Genomic DNA, 18,290 nt, shown 5'->3' on the forward strand with positions numbered 1-18,290 from the left:
AGACCTCAGTGAGCTCTGTGGGGGGGGGTTGCATCATATTTTAAACATTTTTTTAGCAGTGGACAATTAGGAGAATGATCATGTTGCCTTAGTTAATTTTATCTCCTGGCTGACCAAAAAATTGACAAATTTGTAATTCGTCCTCCACAAAATTAATAATTCGTCCTCGCCTTCTGCAGTTAATAGTAATGACCCAAGAACACTGGACCCAGGTGAGTAAGCTCCAAACATTTCTGGTCACAGTGCTAGCAATACTGGAAACACGAAATGCAGGAAATACCAAGATAGTTACCTAAACTATGGTTTTATTCTACTTTCTTGAAGCAAAGAGTCTCTGATCCAGCCACAGAGCATTATCTGCGCCAAAGTTCTTGCTAACGAATGCATGAGGCCGTCCAAATTAATAACACATTTGCAGGCGACTCATCCCCAATACTGCAAGGTGTACCCAATACAAATGACCTACTGATGATTGGTTTTTATATTTTACATTAGGCTATTATCTGTGCGTAAACATATCTAGATGTAGTAATAAACATACCGTTGGTTCGAAAACAACATTGTTTTTTTGTCATACCTACTCCAAACTTATATGAACGATAATATCATTCAATGTGGAGGGGGACCTTACAATATTTTCCGGGGGGAAAGGGAGTCTTAGGCAAAACAGGTTAGGAACCACTGATTTATTGGTTTATCTAAAAAATAGATATTAAGGCATGGTTATCAAAATATAAATAATGTTGTTGTTAAAAATATTGAAATGTTGTTGAAACACCATTCATAAGTTTCTTTTGCACTACTGGTGAAAAAAAGTATAAATATTTTTATACATTAAAATAACTATTTAATATTTATTGATTTATATATATATCGTCACCTTGGAATTATGGAAGGTTCTATCTGCGTTCTGAATAATTTTTAATTTTGGATATTGAGCTTCAAAGTTTTTGCATTCCATATAGCAAACAGAATGTGTGTAACATTTGTTTTTAAATAAATACTTTTAAAATGTTAAAAACTTCTAAAAAATATCCAATAATTTAAATAAGTTGTCATTTAATATGAATATGTCAAAAACTCAATTTTTACAAAAATGTCAGATAGAACCTTATAATTCTAAGGTGACGATAGGTATATCTATTAGATATTATTAAGCAGAATTTTCAGCAGCCTTTACTCCAGTTTGCTCTTGAATCTTTCATGATTTCCAGATTTTGTGTTAAGAAAATAATTAAACACTTAAATAAATGAAGTCTTAATTACAGAGTTGCTGATTTTTATTTGTGGAAGCTGTTTTTTATTCAAATAATATTTTGTAGTAAATACAGTCGTCAACATTTGAAGTCAATCAAAAAGTTTTTCAGAATAGTCCTAAGACAAGAAAGGGTGTTCAATAGTTTTACATTCTACTTGATCCACTTCAAATGTTGCCTCTATGTTGTACTTTCGAATATAAATATGTTGTGATGTATAGACAGAGACTGGTCATTCATTTGGATAAATCTAAAACTGTGCATGTTTGTGTGTGTAGCCTCGCTCCTCATCCCTACAGATAATGCCAGGGAAGGACAGACACTCAGAGGCTCGCCATCGGGAAGAGGACAAGGTAAAACTAACAGTTTACTCTAATAATGTTGTGGAAAACAGCTTGTGTTATCATACGACTCTTGCAACATAAAAGATTGCAACATCCATACTTCATCCAATCAAATCTTAACCAAACAAACAACATCCAGCAGCTCTACACATCCAGTACACACACACACACACACACGCTTGTGGAGTGATCTAACAACCCTGTCTTGTCTCTCTCCACACTCCCACCCCTGACCCTTCAACCTCGTCCTTCCTTTTTTTCTGTTTGTTTGTTTGTGTGAATAATGGTGCAGAAACAGCCATGGAGTGATTTTGCAGTGGGAAAGATTGATAGTGAGATCTGGAAGGTTAGTATCTCAGGCAGGTTTTTTTATTGAACTGCTGAGCCAAATACACAGTAGAATGTTTCAGGAGACAGTGCTTACAAACATTAACTATATTAGTATATCCTTTTTGAGGCTCAAAATGCCGGTTTTGCTTATTAATTTGCAAGTATTAAACAAAAATAATAATACAATATTATTTTGCAACTTTTTTCTGCATTATAAAAAATTCTCAAACATACTGAAGCAAAAATAACCAAACATAATGTTCTACTGGTGTAGGTGTGCTCTGAGGTTCTGTACTCCGTCAAACCTTCCTTACGTTTTGACCTTTCTTCTGTGCATGGTTTTTGTCTTCTGTTGTCTATCTACAAAGCAAAAATCATTTATAGAACTAAATTCGTCTTTCTAGCATCTTCGTCAATTTTTTGTTGATTTAAGCATAAACTGAAGTTTGTAAGTGTCATGCTTAACAAGAAATATATTGAGGTAAGACAAAAACTACAGATTCTCAAAACTAGTTTTAGGGTTAATATTTGTTCACACTTGGCAGGTTTGGTTGCTCTGTTAATGTGGTTCACTTAAATAATTGTGAACGCTAAGCTCTATACTTTGATGCGCACCAAACTAGTGGGCGTAGACATAAGATGATGGATCTTGGTCCGCTTCCATACAAACTCTGTTGTGGGTCAATGGAATAATTGTTTTGTATATCTGGTAAGTTCCTTTTAAAATACACAGTATAAAAACTATGGACTCTTTTTACATTTTTTAATATCTCAGGAGCAGAAGTCATCATAGTTGGGCAGTGAACGGGAGAGTACTCCTTGTATTCCTATTTGCTCAAGTAATAAAAGAAAAACTTCATTATACTGTTTTCATGATTTTCAATAAAGGCAAAAAAAAAGTTTAAGATTGATAATGGCAGTCGGAAATTAAATGTGCCACTGATAGACACTGCATTACAAACATTTAGCATATTTCAGTTCAAGTTTATTTGTATATCACTTTTCACAATAATTATTGTTTCAAATCAGCTTTACAAAAGGTGTACACAATTGCATTACAATTAAAATAAAAAAGTTCAGGTTATTAGTTACAATAACTTTATTAGATAATAATTTTAATAGCTTATAACTTGAACTAATTACCTAGTAACCAATAGCTATTAACATTTATTTTCCTTTTTTTTTTGTAATTTGATGCAAAATCTATATAAATAGTATAGCTTTATAAATTTACATACATTTACGTACACAAAGATATCAAAAACATTCAAGGAATTAAGATGCTGATGACCCTTAAATGAACCATCACCATCTTGTGAAAAGGGTCCATTGCAGTGGTCACCAAACTTGTTCCTGGAGGGCCGGTGTCCTGCAGATTTTAGCTCCAACCCTAATCAAACACACCTAAACAAGCTAATCAAGGTCTTACTAGGTATACTTGAAACATCCAGGCAGGTGTGTTGAGGCAAGTTGGAGCTAAACCCTGCAGGGACACCGGCCCTCCAGGGCCGAGATTGGTGACCCCTGGTCCATTGCCTTAAAACAGGAACAATGTGAACTCTAAGTGAACCAGATAAACAGAGACCTGGACTTCAAGTGTGAATGCGTTAGATAGATATATATATATATAATTAAAAACATTATTAAAAAATTCTCATGAATTCTTTTATATTTAGATTAACATCTTAAAGTTGACAATGAATTAAAAATATATTTTTTACAAATCAGACAATCGCTTAGAAATGTTTATTTATTTAGATTGAGTGAATAGTTCTGAATAAGTAAATGATTTTTGCTGTGATATTGCATTAAATCTATGTATTATTACTCTGTTTCTGCTCATACTTTTAATTGTATCCTTTTTAAAAGGCACAGGGTTAAACTTGTGTTTGTTTTCAAACTGGTAATCATTTCCAATTCAGTTTTCAATCACTCATCGCAGGATCTTTATATTCCTGTTTTGTTTGGAAAGATCTGCCCATGAAACACAGATCTCAGCACTCAGCCCACTTTCTCCAGGGTGGGTTTGTGCGCTCGTGTTTTAAGTAAACCCTGCTTTATCTCTGCTCAAGGATCTGCAGGCGGCCACAGTAAACCCTGACCCCAGTCTGAAAGAGTTTGAAGGCGCAACTCTCCGCTACGCCTCCCTCAAGCTACGGTTTGTGAAAGAGAATAAATAAACATATACGGGAGAGAATGAAATGGCAGTGAAGTGAGATGTAAAACTGTCTATATGCCTGTTATTAGAAACCCTGCTCCTGTGGAAGAGGAAGATTCCAGCAGCATTAACAGTGACCCTGAGGCCAAGGTGAGTGTATGAGTTTGTTCTGCACAGATAACAGATCTTCACACATAAACAGCCCTACACAGAATTTATTTTAGTCTTCTTGAGGACTGCATTCAAATGAACACCTGCCAAGCTATGAAGAAAAAAAAAAAAAAAAATATATATATATATATATATATATATATATATATATATATATATATATATATTAAGGGTGGAGCCGAACCCGAATACGGTATTCGGAAAGGCACGAATAGCGTGTTTTTACGAATACTTGATTCGAACAAATACTTGAAAAATTATTTGTATTCGGGAGCAAGAAAAACACTATATCAAAAAGCAGCGTTTCCTCATGAGACCACAGTGCATGCCCGCGTGAGTGAGTGAGTGAGTGAGAGAGAGAGAGAGAGAGAGAGAGAGAGAGAGAGAAAGACACACGCTCAGTGCAAAACGCGCCAAAGCCCGAAACTGAAAGCGAGACGTGACTTTTAAGGGGTTGTTTCATATGGATTTATTAATCATTCTTACTGTTCAGTGATCGCAAACTGCCGTAGTTTATTAAAGACGCAAACCCCTCACTGCACGTCAGCTGCGCGCCTTCAGCAGACCTCCTCCTTCCTGCAGCACGAGAGCTTTATGATTGTTTATGCGCGCCAAAAGTGGCGGATCTTTCCGGTAAAATATCTGACTGCGTGTCACCGTATCCCTAAGGACTGTTAGGCGAAATATTTGACTGCATGTCACTGCATAACAAACGACTGAAACGATATAACTAGAGAAATCTCCACTGTGCCGCTGTGCCACTGTGCGTATGGCAAGCCGTTTTAGCATTTAAACCTTGTTCAGACTATCCATAAATATATTTAGATATATCTCTAATTATATTTTGACTTGTCATAATTATAATTCAGATTGGAAATATCTGCAAATATATTATGACTTACTAGTCATATTCCTCCATTGACTTCCATTGAAAAATATTTGCAGATATCTCTAAATAAACAAACAAACAAACTTTGTGTCTTTTTTTGTGGCTGGCAGATGACAATAGCAGGGCTGTATCTTTTAATATTATATAGAATACTTTTGTTCTGCCAGATCTCCCAGGCAGGGTTTTATTTAGATTTATTTAGTTAATTTTAGTTTTTGGAATTCTGCCCATTGGAAAGAAGTTCTTTCAGAAGAAGAACAGTTTTTTGAAGTATTATTTGTTTTTATTCTGTCTATTCAGTGTCCTTCAACAAGAACGGTGGTGGTGGGGTTCATAATATTCACAATGGTATTTTATTAGTTGTTGGTTTAACCATGGATGAGATAATGGCTTCTATGTTATTTTCTTTTCAATGACATTTCTTATCACATGTTCAAAAACAACAGCCAATATTGCATATCTATAATTTATATAATGGGTATAATTAAACAATACTTTCAATATAACGTAAATTAGAAGTGTAATAGAAAAAATATATATTTTTGCGCCATTTTGAATTTTACTCGAATACAAATACAAATACAAATACAAATACAAATACTTTTCCCCTCTCAACAAATACAAATACAAATACAAATACCGGCTGCTCCGCACATCCCTAATATATATATATATATATATATATATATATATATATATATATATATATATATATATATATATACACACAAGATAATGCTAACACTTTAAAATAATGATACATTAATTAATGTCTTTATTAACACTAACAAACAATTAGTAATATATTCATCTTTGCTAAACATAGTTTATATTAAGTTAAATACCATTAGTTCAAATTAGTTTATGTTAACTGACAGTACATTTAATTTTTATAGTGCATTAGTTAAAGGGATGGTCCAGAGTGTATTTTTGAGGCTTGGTTGTGTTTATAAGATGAAAAGCAATGTATGATGATGCTTCTTTTGTGGAAAATAACATTATTTTTTCACGTATCTTACTTTGATTATATACAGCTACTCAGATAACATGAAAACGACAATCATATTAACTAGTTCCTCCAAAAGCCCGCCTTCAAGAGGCTCTAATTGGTCAGCTAACTAAATGAGCTGTGATTCGCTGGTCGGCTCCTAAACACTGTTAATCAGAGTAGCTGTTAGCCCTATCAGTTTGTGCCTGAATCAGACATAAAATGAAGAGGACACAGCTAAACCTCACACCTGCTCTCCAAAATAAAATCTGACAAGTGTCTTTTACATATATTCAGAACAAGCATGTGTAAGTAATATGAAATGTTCACATATCCTTTGTTATTTGAGATGTAGAACGCAGGGAAAGCAGCCGCATAGAGAGACACTGGTGAAGATTGTGGGTGTTTACAGTGGTTTGACAGATAAATATAAATGTGTAGCTAAATTGTTAACGATGCCAAACAACATTTATTATTGTTTACATCCTTGTTTGCATCATTGCTACAACATATTGTTAAAGCTAGAATTGATGCATGTAATTGATGTATTTTATAAAATACTTAAAATACTTGATGTAAACAAATAAAATACTTAGAGGTTGTGGCTCACAATCCACTTCTTCTATTATGGTTGAAGCTGTTTTTTAGCTGAATCCAGCACTGAACTTAGGAGAGATTCTGAAAGTTCTCCTTTGTCAATTGCTAGCTATATATTTGCGTTTGGACGGCATTTTAGCTCTCTATGTTATAACATTACAGCGCCTCTGGCCATGCCTCTTTGCTGTGTGTGCACATGTTAAATGCGCATAACCTGAAGCGCTTGTGATCTCTCTAGCCAGGATGTATTTTTTTGTAGTTCCCAAACTTCGTTCGCTGTAGGCTTTGCTAAGCTAACACTGTAAAAGCCAATGTCTCCATTTGCATCGAACTTTGAGCGTATTACATTCAGAGGTGTTGTTTCTGTTCACACAGCTACATCGCACATGCACTAAATTTTAAAATATGATATCGTAGTGAACCATGAGCAATAAAAGCTTTACAGGATTATTCATTCTTAGATAATGTTAGTGAGTACATGAGCTAACATTTAACAATGGACCGTTATTCTAAACTGTTACTAAGATACTATACTGCTGAGTTTCAACATTGTATGGTTAAGGTCTAATTATAAGAATCTTGCCATAGTAGACAAACATAATAAAATCAACAAACAATTACTTTAAATTTACTTAAAAATGTCAGTTTTGTCTCTTATATGATAAACTGTAAAACGTTTACCTCACTTTAAATTTTATTAGATGTAACCGTGTACACATTTTTACACCAAACATTTGGGTCGCCACATCGGAATGTCCGCCAACTTATCCAGCATATTTTACGCAATGGATGTGCCCTTTCAGCTGCAACCCAACACTGGGAAACACCCACACACACTTTTCATACACATACACTACGAATAAATTAAATTCACCTATAGCGCATGTCTATAGCGGAGCACCCGTAGGAAACCCACGCGAACAATGGGAGAACATACAAACTCCACACAGAAATGCCAACTGAACCAGCCGAGGCTCAAACTAGCGATTAGTTTTGCTTATTGTTAGAAGGTTTGAAAAAAAAGTATAATTTATGGGATTTGTTTGTATTAACACAAAGTTTTTAAAGTTCTCTTTAGCTGTAACGTTAACTAGTATTTACATGTATTTATTTGTCTGTAATAAGTACGATAAATGTATATTTTAAGAGGATAAGCTCAAATTGTTTTATAAACATAGTATATTGGTGGAATTTGGTGTTGCTGCCAGTTTCCAACATCTAATGTAATTCTAGATGTATAGTGCCATCTAGTGGCTGCTCAGTGAAATGCAAATACTTGTCGTGCTTGGAAATGAAGACTCTCAACCATGATCTTCATTTTCTTGAGTCAGAAAGCCAGTATTGAGGTAATAAAACATAGATGCTAATATAATAATATAATATAATATAATATAATATAATATAATATAATGTAGTATAATACAATAAATATAATATAATATAATATAATATAATATAATATAATATAATATAATAAAAATAATACTAAACACTATGTCTAAAAAAAACACATGACATTATTTGCTACAGATTTATGCATCAAAACACTCAATGTAAAATATATCAATAATACAAAAAAATGCTAAATTAATAAAAAAAAAGGTTTAACTACAAATTTTATTTGATCTTTATCTTGTTGATGGACAAAAGTTGACACTAAAAATTTCACAAAATATATGTTATATGGTTATACTTACTAATTTGATAATAAAAATACAATACAAAGAATATCTTTTAATATATTTTTTAAATTGTTTTATTTATTTATATGTTTTAATTTATATATTTTTGTATTTTAAAAAATGCCATTTTAGTCTTTACTAGCATATCATAATCTGTATATATGCATGACTTTATTTTTCCTCATTTTAACTATTTTATAATAAAATAAAATAAAATATTTATAATGCATAATATTTTACGTTAATTTTTTTCAGCAGTCATTCATAAATATAAAGTGTAAAAGAAGAGTTATTGATTTAATTGATCATTATCAAAATACATTGTGAACATTGTCTTAGGAAGTTCAAGTTATCCATTTCTTTCCAAAAAATCATACCAAGACTAAACATTTGAACAGACATTTAAACTTGATGGCATATGGTGCACTCAGGTCTGTGCATTGCAACTGCACGGTGACACACTGTAAGTCAATTTTTAACTGTAACTGGATTTTTAATTGCCAGATAACCTCATCTAATATTCAGTTCATACTTTCTCAAAGTCGCACTCTTACTCTCCCCGTTCTCTCTTCCTCTATGCATGTTTCACACTCTTCCTCTTGAGGATCTGTCCTTTCAGCAGCAGTTAAAATCAAACCCATAGAGCACGACAACATTCTGCCTATTATTAATCTCCGTTACACATAAACTCTTTCATTATGGAGGCTCCTCATCACCCATTGTCAGAAAAAGAGAGAAACTGAATAATGGATGATGCTGCTCTCAGAATGCTGGGAGTGAGATACCGATAGGAGAAAGGAAGATGAAAGAAAAGATCTTCCAGTAACAGGGGTCTTGGTGTTTGATCTCAGCATTCTGATATTTGTGTGTGTGTGTGCGGGTGTGTGTGTGTGTGTGTAAATGATCATGCATGTGTATGAATGCACTCTGTCTCTCTTTCTCTCTCTCTCTCTTGTTCTCAGTCATTATAACTGAAGCTATTCTTAGAAGGTGCCATTTGAAAGTTTAAAGAGGTGTTTCCTCAGTTCAGTCTTTCTCACTGTAGAGTAGGAGGATTTCTGAATATGAAGCATATTGTAATGCAGTATGTAAACACATAATGGATAGGACATAATCTTTTACATAATATAGTTAAAGTCAGAATTATTAGCCCCTCCTTTAAATTGTTTTCTAGCTAATCCTTTAAATGTCAATTTAAACTGTATAGAAGTGTCTTGAAAAATATCTGGTAAAATATAATTTTACTGTCACCATGACAAAGATAAAGTAGATCAGCAATTAGAAATTAGTTATTAAAACTATGATGTTTAGAAATGTGTTGAAAAAAAAATCTTCTCTCCATTAAACAGAAATTGGAAAAAAAAATAAACGGGGGCTAATAATTTTGACTTTAACTGTATATTTAGGATTTGTGACCCTGAACCACAAAGTCAGTTATTAGTGTCTTTTTCTAAAATTAAGATTTAGGCATCTGAATAAATAAGCTTTTCATTAATGTATAGTTTTTTTACGATTGGATTATTTTGACCTGGATACAACTATTAAATAATCTGGAGTGTGCGGGTGCAAACAAAAGAAAATGCTGAGAAAATCACCTTTAAGTTAACGAAAATGAGGTTGTTAGCAATACATATTACTAATTTTAAAAAATTTCAAGTTTTGATATAATTAAATCAGGTCAATTACTAAATACTTTCAAGGAACATGGTCTTTATTTAATATTTTAATGATTTTTGGACTAAAAGAAAGATCTATAATTTTAACCTATTCAGCATATTTTTAACTCTTCCCACAAATATCCATGTGCAACATAAGACACGTCTTATTGTCCAGAGTCATATTTGAATATGTCAAACTCATAATAATCTTCAGTCTTAACTCATATATAGGCATGGACAAGGAAATTAAAGAGCACTTGAAAACTCTCCTGGAGTACTGGAAGAGCATCCGCTGTGTAAAATATATGCTAGATAAGTTGGTGGTTCATTCCGCTGTGGCGACCTCTGATAAATAAAGGGACTAAGCCGAAGGAAAATGAATGAATGAACGAACGAACGAATGAATATCATTTTGTTTTAATTTCTTGACATTAAAAATCAGGGTTAGCTTGGCATATATTGGTATTGTGTTGTCTTAAAAAGTACTACAAATCCGTCTGAATATAACAATAGAGTATATGTTTTTGTCTTTTTTTTGGCAAAAAGGAAGTTCTCTAAATGAAATGTTTCATCAGTGGGTGTGTTTTTTTTATTCCAGTGTTTTGCCGTGCGCTCTCTCGGTTGGGTAGAGATGGCTGAAGAGGATTTGGCTCCGGGTAAAAGCAGTGTCGCTGTAAACAACTGCATCCGTCAACTGTCCTACTGCAAGAATGACATACGAGACACTGTGGGCATCTGGGGAGAGGTGAGCTACAGCTACACACACACACACACACACACACACACACACACACACATACAGAAACAAATACATTTCTAAAAATCCTTTGCACAATCTTTGCACAGTCAAGCAGTTTTACCAGAACCTTTGAAGTTTGAAATAGTTATGCTGCTTTACTCAAATATTTTTTTAATATCCATATGCTGGGGCAAAGGAGTGGCGCAGTAGGTAGTGCTGTCGCCTCACAGCAAGAAGGTTGCTGGGTCGCTGGTTCGAATCTCGGTTCTGTGTGGAGTTTACATGTTGTCCCTGCCTTCGCGTGGGTTTCCTCCGGGTGCTCTGGTTTCCCCCACAGTCCAAAGACATGCGGTACAGGTGAATTGGGTAGGCTAAATTGTCCGTAGTGTGTGTGTGAATGTGTGTGTGTGGATGTTTCCCAGAAATGGGTTGCGGCTGGAAGGGCATCCGCTGCGTAAAAACTTGCTGGATAAGTTGGCGGTTCATTCCGCTGTGGCGATGCCAGATTTATAAAGGGACTAAGCCGACAAGAAAATGAATGAATGGATGAATGATCCATATGCCTGCCTTTAAATAAATTCAATTAGAATTTACTTAAGGATAAAGATAAAAATTATATAGCGATCACTAATACTTGCATATTACTATAATATTTAAAGTTTCAATTAAAAACAAACCCAAAAGTCCAAAAGTACACAAAGTTCAGTTTCTATTTATTGTTTGATATACAGGCAGTAATCTACATTTAAATTAAAAAATTGTATGCAATCATGTAAAAAATAAGGCAGATATGGTTCAACAACAGTTTATTGTTATAGTTAGGAGACCACTTAAACATTCAGAGTTTTTGTAGATGTACTGAATTTGCTACAGTAGGTGTTTGTTTAAGTAAATTTTACTGTTGGTTTTATTTATTTTATTCAGCATTTCTTTACCTTTCAGATAGAAAATATAAATATTTTTTAATCATTCATTCATTCATTTATTCATTTTCTTGTCAGCTTAGTCCCTTTATTAATCTGGGGTCGCCACAGAATGAACTGCCAACTTATCCAGCAAGTTTTTACGCAGCAGATGCCCTTCCAGCCGCAACCCATTTCTGGGAAACATCCACACACACACTCATACACATTAACGTTAAACATTAAATATTGAAGATAACAGGTTCAGATAATTATAGTTCTAGACTAATTTCTAGACCAATATAATCTGCAGTGCAAATATTTACAGAAATACTTTTCTAAACTATATGAGCTGTGTAAATCGAAACTTTAAATGTAATGCTTTGTGACACATTGTCTACACGCCATTTAATTACATTGTTTCACAATCACAAAAACTGAGCGATTATAAGATTTTTTTATAAGATAAGTTTATTTTGCGTTTACAGTTGAAGGCAAAATTATTAGCAACTTATTAGCTAAATAATTATCTGTGAATTGTTTATTGTTTTACTATTTCCCAAGTGATGTTTAACAGAGCAAGGATATTTTCCCAGTATGTCTGATAATATTGTATACATATATAATGGATAGGATATAATCTATTACATAAAATATACAATTGAAGTTAGAATTATTAGCCCCCCTTTGAATTCTTTTTTCTTTTTTAAATATTTCCCAAGTGATGTTTAACAGAGCAAGAACATTTTCACATTAAGTCTGATAATACATTTTTTCCTCTGGAGAAAGTCTTATTTATTTTATTTTGGCTAGATTAAAAGCAGTTTTTAAATTATTTAAAAACATTTTATGGTCAAAACTATTAGCCCCTTTAAGCTACTGTATATATTTTTTTGATTGTCTACAGAACAAACCATCGATATACAATAACTTGCCTAATTACCCTAATTAACCTACAGTACTAAAGCCTCTAAATGTATATATATATATATTTATTTTATTTTATTTTATTTTTTGCCTAGAATAAAATGTTAGTTTATTTAGGTCAATATTAATAGCCCCTTAAAATTTAAGTTTTTTGACTGGCTACAAAACAATGTCTTTATATTGCACTTAATACTAGTGTCTCCCAAAATAACTAGTACAATAATATGTAATCCTCATGGCAAAGACAAAATAAATAAGTTATTAAAAGAATTATCTTTAAAAATGTCTTTGTTAAACAGCACTTTAGAATGTTTGATTTTTTTTCAAAAAGGGCTAATGATATTGCTTTTAACTGTAAAAAGAACCGTTAAAACTGCATTTATTGTTTGAGTTTCCTGATAGAAAATGTGCAGATTTGTAAAGTTGAAACACTTTTTTATTAAAAACACATTTTTTATTAAGTAAGCTCTGCTATAAAGGGTTTTTTATTGTTTTATTTATGCATAAGCTGAATCAATATAGACTAAAGATAAATCTTGGGGTTTAAGATTCAATATCTATTCATTATGATGAAGAAAATATCACATGTGCAGTGGTTAAAACATTTCTTCAGTTCATACAGTATGTGTATCATACTCAAAGAACCCTGGTAAACACTTGTATTTTTACATCACTAGTTCTCTTTAACTAATCTTTTCAGTATTCTTCATATTCACATTCATTCAAAATATGTACAAGGTTTCTAAACATACCTTGTGTCATTTTGATAGAGGAAAACAGAATTTGGGATAAAATGTAAAAAAGTCAAGGCGAGAAAGAATAAGAGTAACAAAGAGGAGAAGCTGAAAATGTCATGCAGGAAAAGCAACTGAATAGAATGGGAAGAGGAAGAAAGAGAGTTTAATGTGTTGTGACAGGACACAGGAAGAGAGCCTCTGTTTTCCTTCTGCCTTTTATTTTCTGGTCTGATCATTTATTCATTACTTCCAACATGCATACAAGCACAACCATGCTTAGACCTTATAGCTGTGACATTGATTCCAAAACCTAGTGAGTTGCTACATGGGCAGTATTTCAAGGCACAATGGCTGCATTTATGTCTCAAAAGCTGTTCCAGATCATAGACAGCATTAGTATTTTATCTCCACTGTTTATGGACCTCTGTATAAAAATAGTTAACTAAACCATGTTGAATGGTAGCGAAGCAGTGGCGCAGTAGGTAGTGCTGTCACCTCACAGCAAGAAGGTTGCTGGTTAGAGCCTCGGCTCAGTTGGCGTTTTTGTGTGGAGTTTGCATGTTCTTCCTGCGTTTGCGTGGGTTTCCTCCAGGTGCTCCGGTTTCCCCCACAGTCAAAAGACATGCGATACAGGTGAATTGGGTAGGCTAAATTGTTCGTAGTGTATAAGTGTGTGTGTGAATGTGTGTGTGGATGTTTCCCTGAGATGGGTTGCAACTGGAATGGCATCCGCTGCATAAAAACTTGCTGGATAAGTTAGCGGTTCATTTCGCTGTGGCGACCCCGGAATAATAAAGGGACTAAGCTGACAAGAAAATGAATGAATGTTGAATGCTGAAAATCATAAATAATATATATTTAAGACTTGAAACTTGATATTTTTACCAGGTGTTGATAACAACCAAAGAAATACGCACGCACGCACACACACGCACACGCACACACACACACACACACACACACACACATCTAATTAGTTTACAAATGAAGTTATGTGTAATAAAATTAAATGACACAGGAAAAAGTATTAAACACATGAAGAAAGACAGCTGTAGAATGGCAGTGATAGCCCAGACAGCAGCTGAAATCTCTCTGTGTTATTCAGCAGCCATCTGCCTTTTGTCATTGTAAATTAATATTAGCTGCTTCAGCCCAACATCTATATAATCAGGATGATGAAGATGAAACCAGAGTTTATGTTTAAGCAAGACAATGATCCAAAACGCAATCAAGGAAACTCGCAAATGGTTTCAGAGAAAGAAAATCAAGCTGTAGAATGGCCCAGCCAATCACCTGACCCGAATTCAATAGAAAATGCAAAATAAAGATCAGATTTAACAGATGAGGTCCACAGAACCATCAAGATTTTTACACTCAGTTGAAGTCTGTAAAAAAATCACACCTGAGCAATACGAGACTTCATTCTCCATATAAGAGTCATCTTTAAGTAATTTTATATATATATATATATATATATATATATATATATATATATATATATATATATATAAATATATATATATATATATATATATATATATATATATATATATATATATATATATATATATAATGTTAAATGCTTTTAAAATGTTTTGTTTGTTTGTAACACAATAAACTTGGTAATAAAATTTAGTTTTACTTAAAAATGAAATGAAAATTCCCTCAACTTGCTCCAAACATGATTGAGCTTAAACACAAAAGAAGATATTTTGATGAATGTAACACAATGGTAGCTATTGACCTCCATGGTGTTTTTCACTTTTATAAATTTCATGAAAATATATGATTTTGTTTTCCAGTGAAGAAAGTACGTTCGTAAGGTTTAGAACAAGTAAAGTGTGTTTAAATAAAGAGTAGATTTTCACTTTTGGGTAAAATATTCCTTTAAAAATATATATACCATGATAAAAGTTTTGTGTTATGCATACAACATGTTCTGAGTTTGAAAAATTACACATATTTAATTTTTTGCTCAAAACTAAAGTTTATATCTAAGGGAAAAAAATATATTATTTAATCCATTTTTATGATTCCATATAAAGCAGATTACCTTATTGGTAATAAACAGAGAAAGCTCACTAGATTTTGAAATTGAATGTTTATTTTGTGTGTGTGTGTGTGTGTGTGTGTGTGTGTGTGTGTGTGTGTGTGTGTGTGTGTGTCTGTGCGTGTCTTTGTGTGTGTGTGCGTGTGCATCTGTGTGTGCCCAGGGGAAGGACATGTACCTCATTCTGGAAAATAACATGCTGAATCTGGTTGACCCAATGGATCGGAGCGTCCTCCACTCTCAGCCAATCGCAAGCATCCGTGTGTGGGGCGTTGGCCGTGACAATGGAAGGTAATCACCTGTTCCCATTTTTTATGTGTTAGTCAAGGAGAGCATATTCAATGGAAAAGGATTTGTGAAATGTTTAATAAATGACAGAGATAAACTGGAGGAAACTAAATGTTTTATAATGCCCTCTTTATTCATGAAGATGTGGGAGGTGATTTTAAAATTTTCTTAGTTCATAAATGTCTGTTTATGATTTTTTGAAAGTGCACTGAAGGGGCGAAAAGGGGATTTTATATCGGTTAAACGGTCACAGCTTTCAGCCACCGAGAACATCATCAGCTTCTTATTTACGAGGAGCTCATTTTCCACTGTGCTGATCCTGTTCAGCTGACTGCTCCTTTACTAACACTAATAATGTTTAATCTCTGTGACCAAGCAAACGCTGCCTTTATACTTTAAGAAAAAAATACTGACTAGTTAAATCAGACCTCTTCAAAAATTAGCTGACCTACAAAAGCCATTGAATAGAGGGGAAGTAAATTTGCCTTTCAGCATTAAATTTTTATCACTAGGCAAATTATTTTATCCAAAGTCATTTACAAACGAGGACAATTGAAGTAATTAAAGCAACTAAAGTACAAGAAGATATAAATTATATGACAAAATCTCAGCTATTTAATAAAATCCCAGCATCATACAGTATATATATATATATATATATATATATATATATATATATATATATATATATATATATATATATATATATATATATATATATATATATATATATATATATATATATATATATATATATATTAGGCCTGCAAGATATTGAAAAAAATCTGACATTGTGATATTTAGTTTTTCTGCCATACATTCTATATTGAATACCATTTCACCAGATGGCTTGAATAGATCTATTGTGAAAAAAAATATTAATTTAGATTGGTTGGGTTGAAAAGAGACTAAGCGGAAAAGAAAATGAATGAATGAATGGTTGGGTTGATTTTGGAGGGTGTGAATCATACGGTGGCCGAGAGAGCTTAACGTGCTGCAATTTAAGAAAACATGAGCAATAAACAACACAGGCAAATTAATGAAAGACCTTCATCCGTTTGACAGCACACAAGCTGCAAATCCTCACAGTGCAAACATTTAACGTAAATGCACTGCATTTTCTCACAACACGAAAAGAATGGAACACAACGGAAGTGTTTCAAGGGGACCCAAAACATGACGGACACCACTGTGCCGTGACTATTGCTCAGTGATGTTGTAGGTGATCATTGAGTGGTGAGTTTTTTGTTTGTTTATTTTAATATCCCAATTTAAGTGTCCTTAGTTTTTATTAGCCTAAATAACCATAACCTAAATAGCCGGGTCCGTCATGTTTTAGGGTCTCCTTGAAACATTTCCGTTGGGTTCTGTGCAATTTAAGAAGTGTTGTAAGAAAATACAGCTCATTTTTGTAAAATGTTTGTGTTGTGAGAAAATGCAGCATGTTTTATTCATTTGTTTACATTGTGAGAAAATGCAGTGCGTTTTATTAGTGTTTGTGTTGTGAGGATTTGCTGTATGTCTGCTATGTGCTTTGAATTTGCTGCCATTTTTTGTAATTGCATGTGTATTTTAGTGCATTAATCTCTCTCAGCCACCATATAATCTTGTATGAAAAAATAATAGAATTGCAAGAGTAATTATTGTAGAGCAAAGAAAAAAGTAAAATTAACAGTTGTTTATGGTTTTTCAGTCAAACAGCATTCCAGAAATTTAATAATGTATTTACCACCATGGACCAAACCACACTTAGAGCTAGCCTTTATTGTAGGGATGAAGGGGATGGTAACAGTAATACAAGTAGTAAGAACAGTAAGATGAAGAGGAAAGGAAGTAATATGATAATCTGTGAACAGGTAGGTAGGTTAATCGGGCGTCCTACGATGATGCCCAGAGACTCAGAGTGGGGGTATCGTATTTTGGTAGAGTGATTGGACCCCCCTGATTTACTCTAGGAGTGAAGAGAGGGTTATGGGATTGTTAATAGGAAGCGAGGAAATAGAGGGACGGTGGGTTTGAGAGAACAAGAAGAACAGTGCTAGAGGGCTAGTCTGCCTTAAATAAGTTTCAGGCAGTGAGTGATTGGTTAAGGAGACAAAGTGAGGCGTGGTTCCGGCGCCGAACCTTTGTTAACAAGTTAACTCCATATCTAATGTAAAATAACACTGTATAGTCTTCATTTAATTAATAATTCAGTAAAATATTTCGGTCACACTTTACAATAAGGTTCATTAGTTAATGTTAATTAATGCATTTACTAACATGAACAAACAATGAACAATACATTTACTAACGTAATTGTTCATGTTAGTTAACGTTAGTTAATGAAAATACAGTAGTTCATTGTTAGTTCATGTTAACTCATGGTGCATTAACTAATGTTAACAAGCATGGACTTGGATGTTAATAATGCATTAGTAAATGTTCAATAATGATTAGTAAATGCTGTACATGTGTTGTTCATGATTAGTTCATGTTAATAAATGCATTAACTAATGAACCTTATTGTAAAGTGTTACCAATATTTCTTCATTAAAGTTACGATTGTTTTATGTTATTGTGCCTGATCGCTTT

General features: G+C 33.2%; 1 protein-coding gene across 12 annotated transcripts in view; it reads left to right on the top strand.

Annotated features, from left to right (window-relative positions):
* Nucleotides 1-18,290, top strand: part of apbb2b (amyloid beta precursor protein binding family B member 2b) — a 92,559-nt gene that overhangs the window by 57,558 nt on the left and 16,711 nt on the right. For 4 of the 12 annotated variants that reach the window (XM_087237091.1, XM_087237092.1, XM_087237095.1 and 1 more), the window contains 6 exons: nt 1,535-1,609; nt 1,893-1,946; nt 4,003-4,088; nt 4,178-4,238; nt 10,672-10,818; nt 15,592-15,719. In XM_087237091.1, the coding sequence (XP_087093217.1) occupies nt 1,535-1,609; nt 1,893-1,946; nt 4,003-4,088; nt 4,178-4,238; nt 10,672-10,818; nt 15,592-15,719 (551 nt within the window). Of the gene's footprint in view, nt 1-1,534; nt 1,610-1,892; nt 1,947-4,002; nt 4,089-4,177; nt 4,239-10,671; nt 10,819-15,591; nt 16,327-17,310; nt 17,522-18,290 lie in introns of those variants that run through there. The other 8 variants (XM_087237093.1, XM_087237094.1, XM_087237097.1 and 5 more) reach the window with 5 other exon arrangements.

The sequence above is a fragment of the Danio rerio genome, chromosome 1, assembly GCF_052040795.2.
Source record: "Danio rerio strain M-AB ecotype USA chromosome 1, GRCz13ab, whole genome shotgun sequence".
Lineage (NCBI taxonomy): Eukaryota > Metazoa > Chordata > Actinopteri > Cypriniformes > Danionidae > Danio > Danio rerio.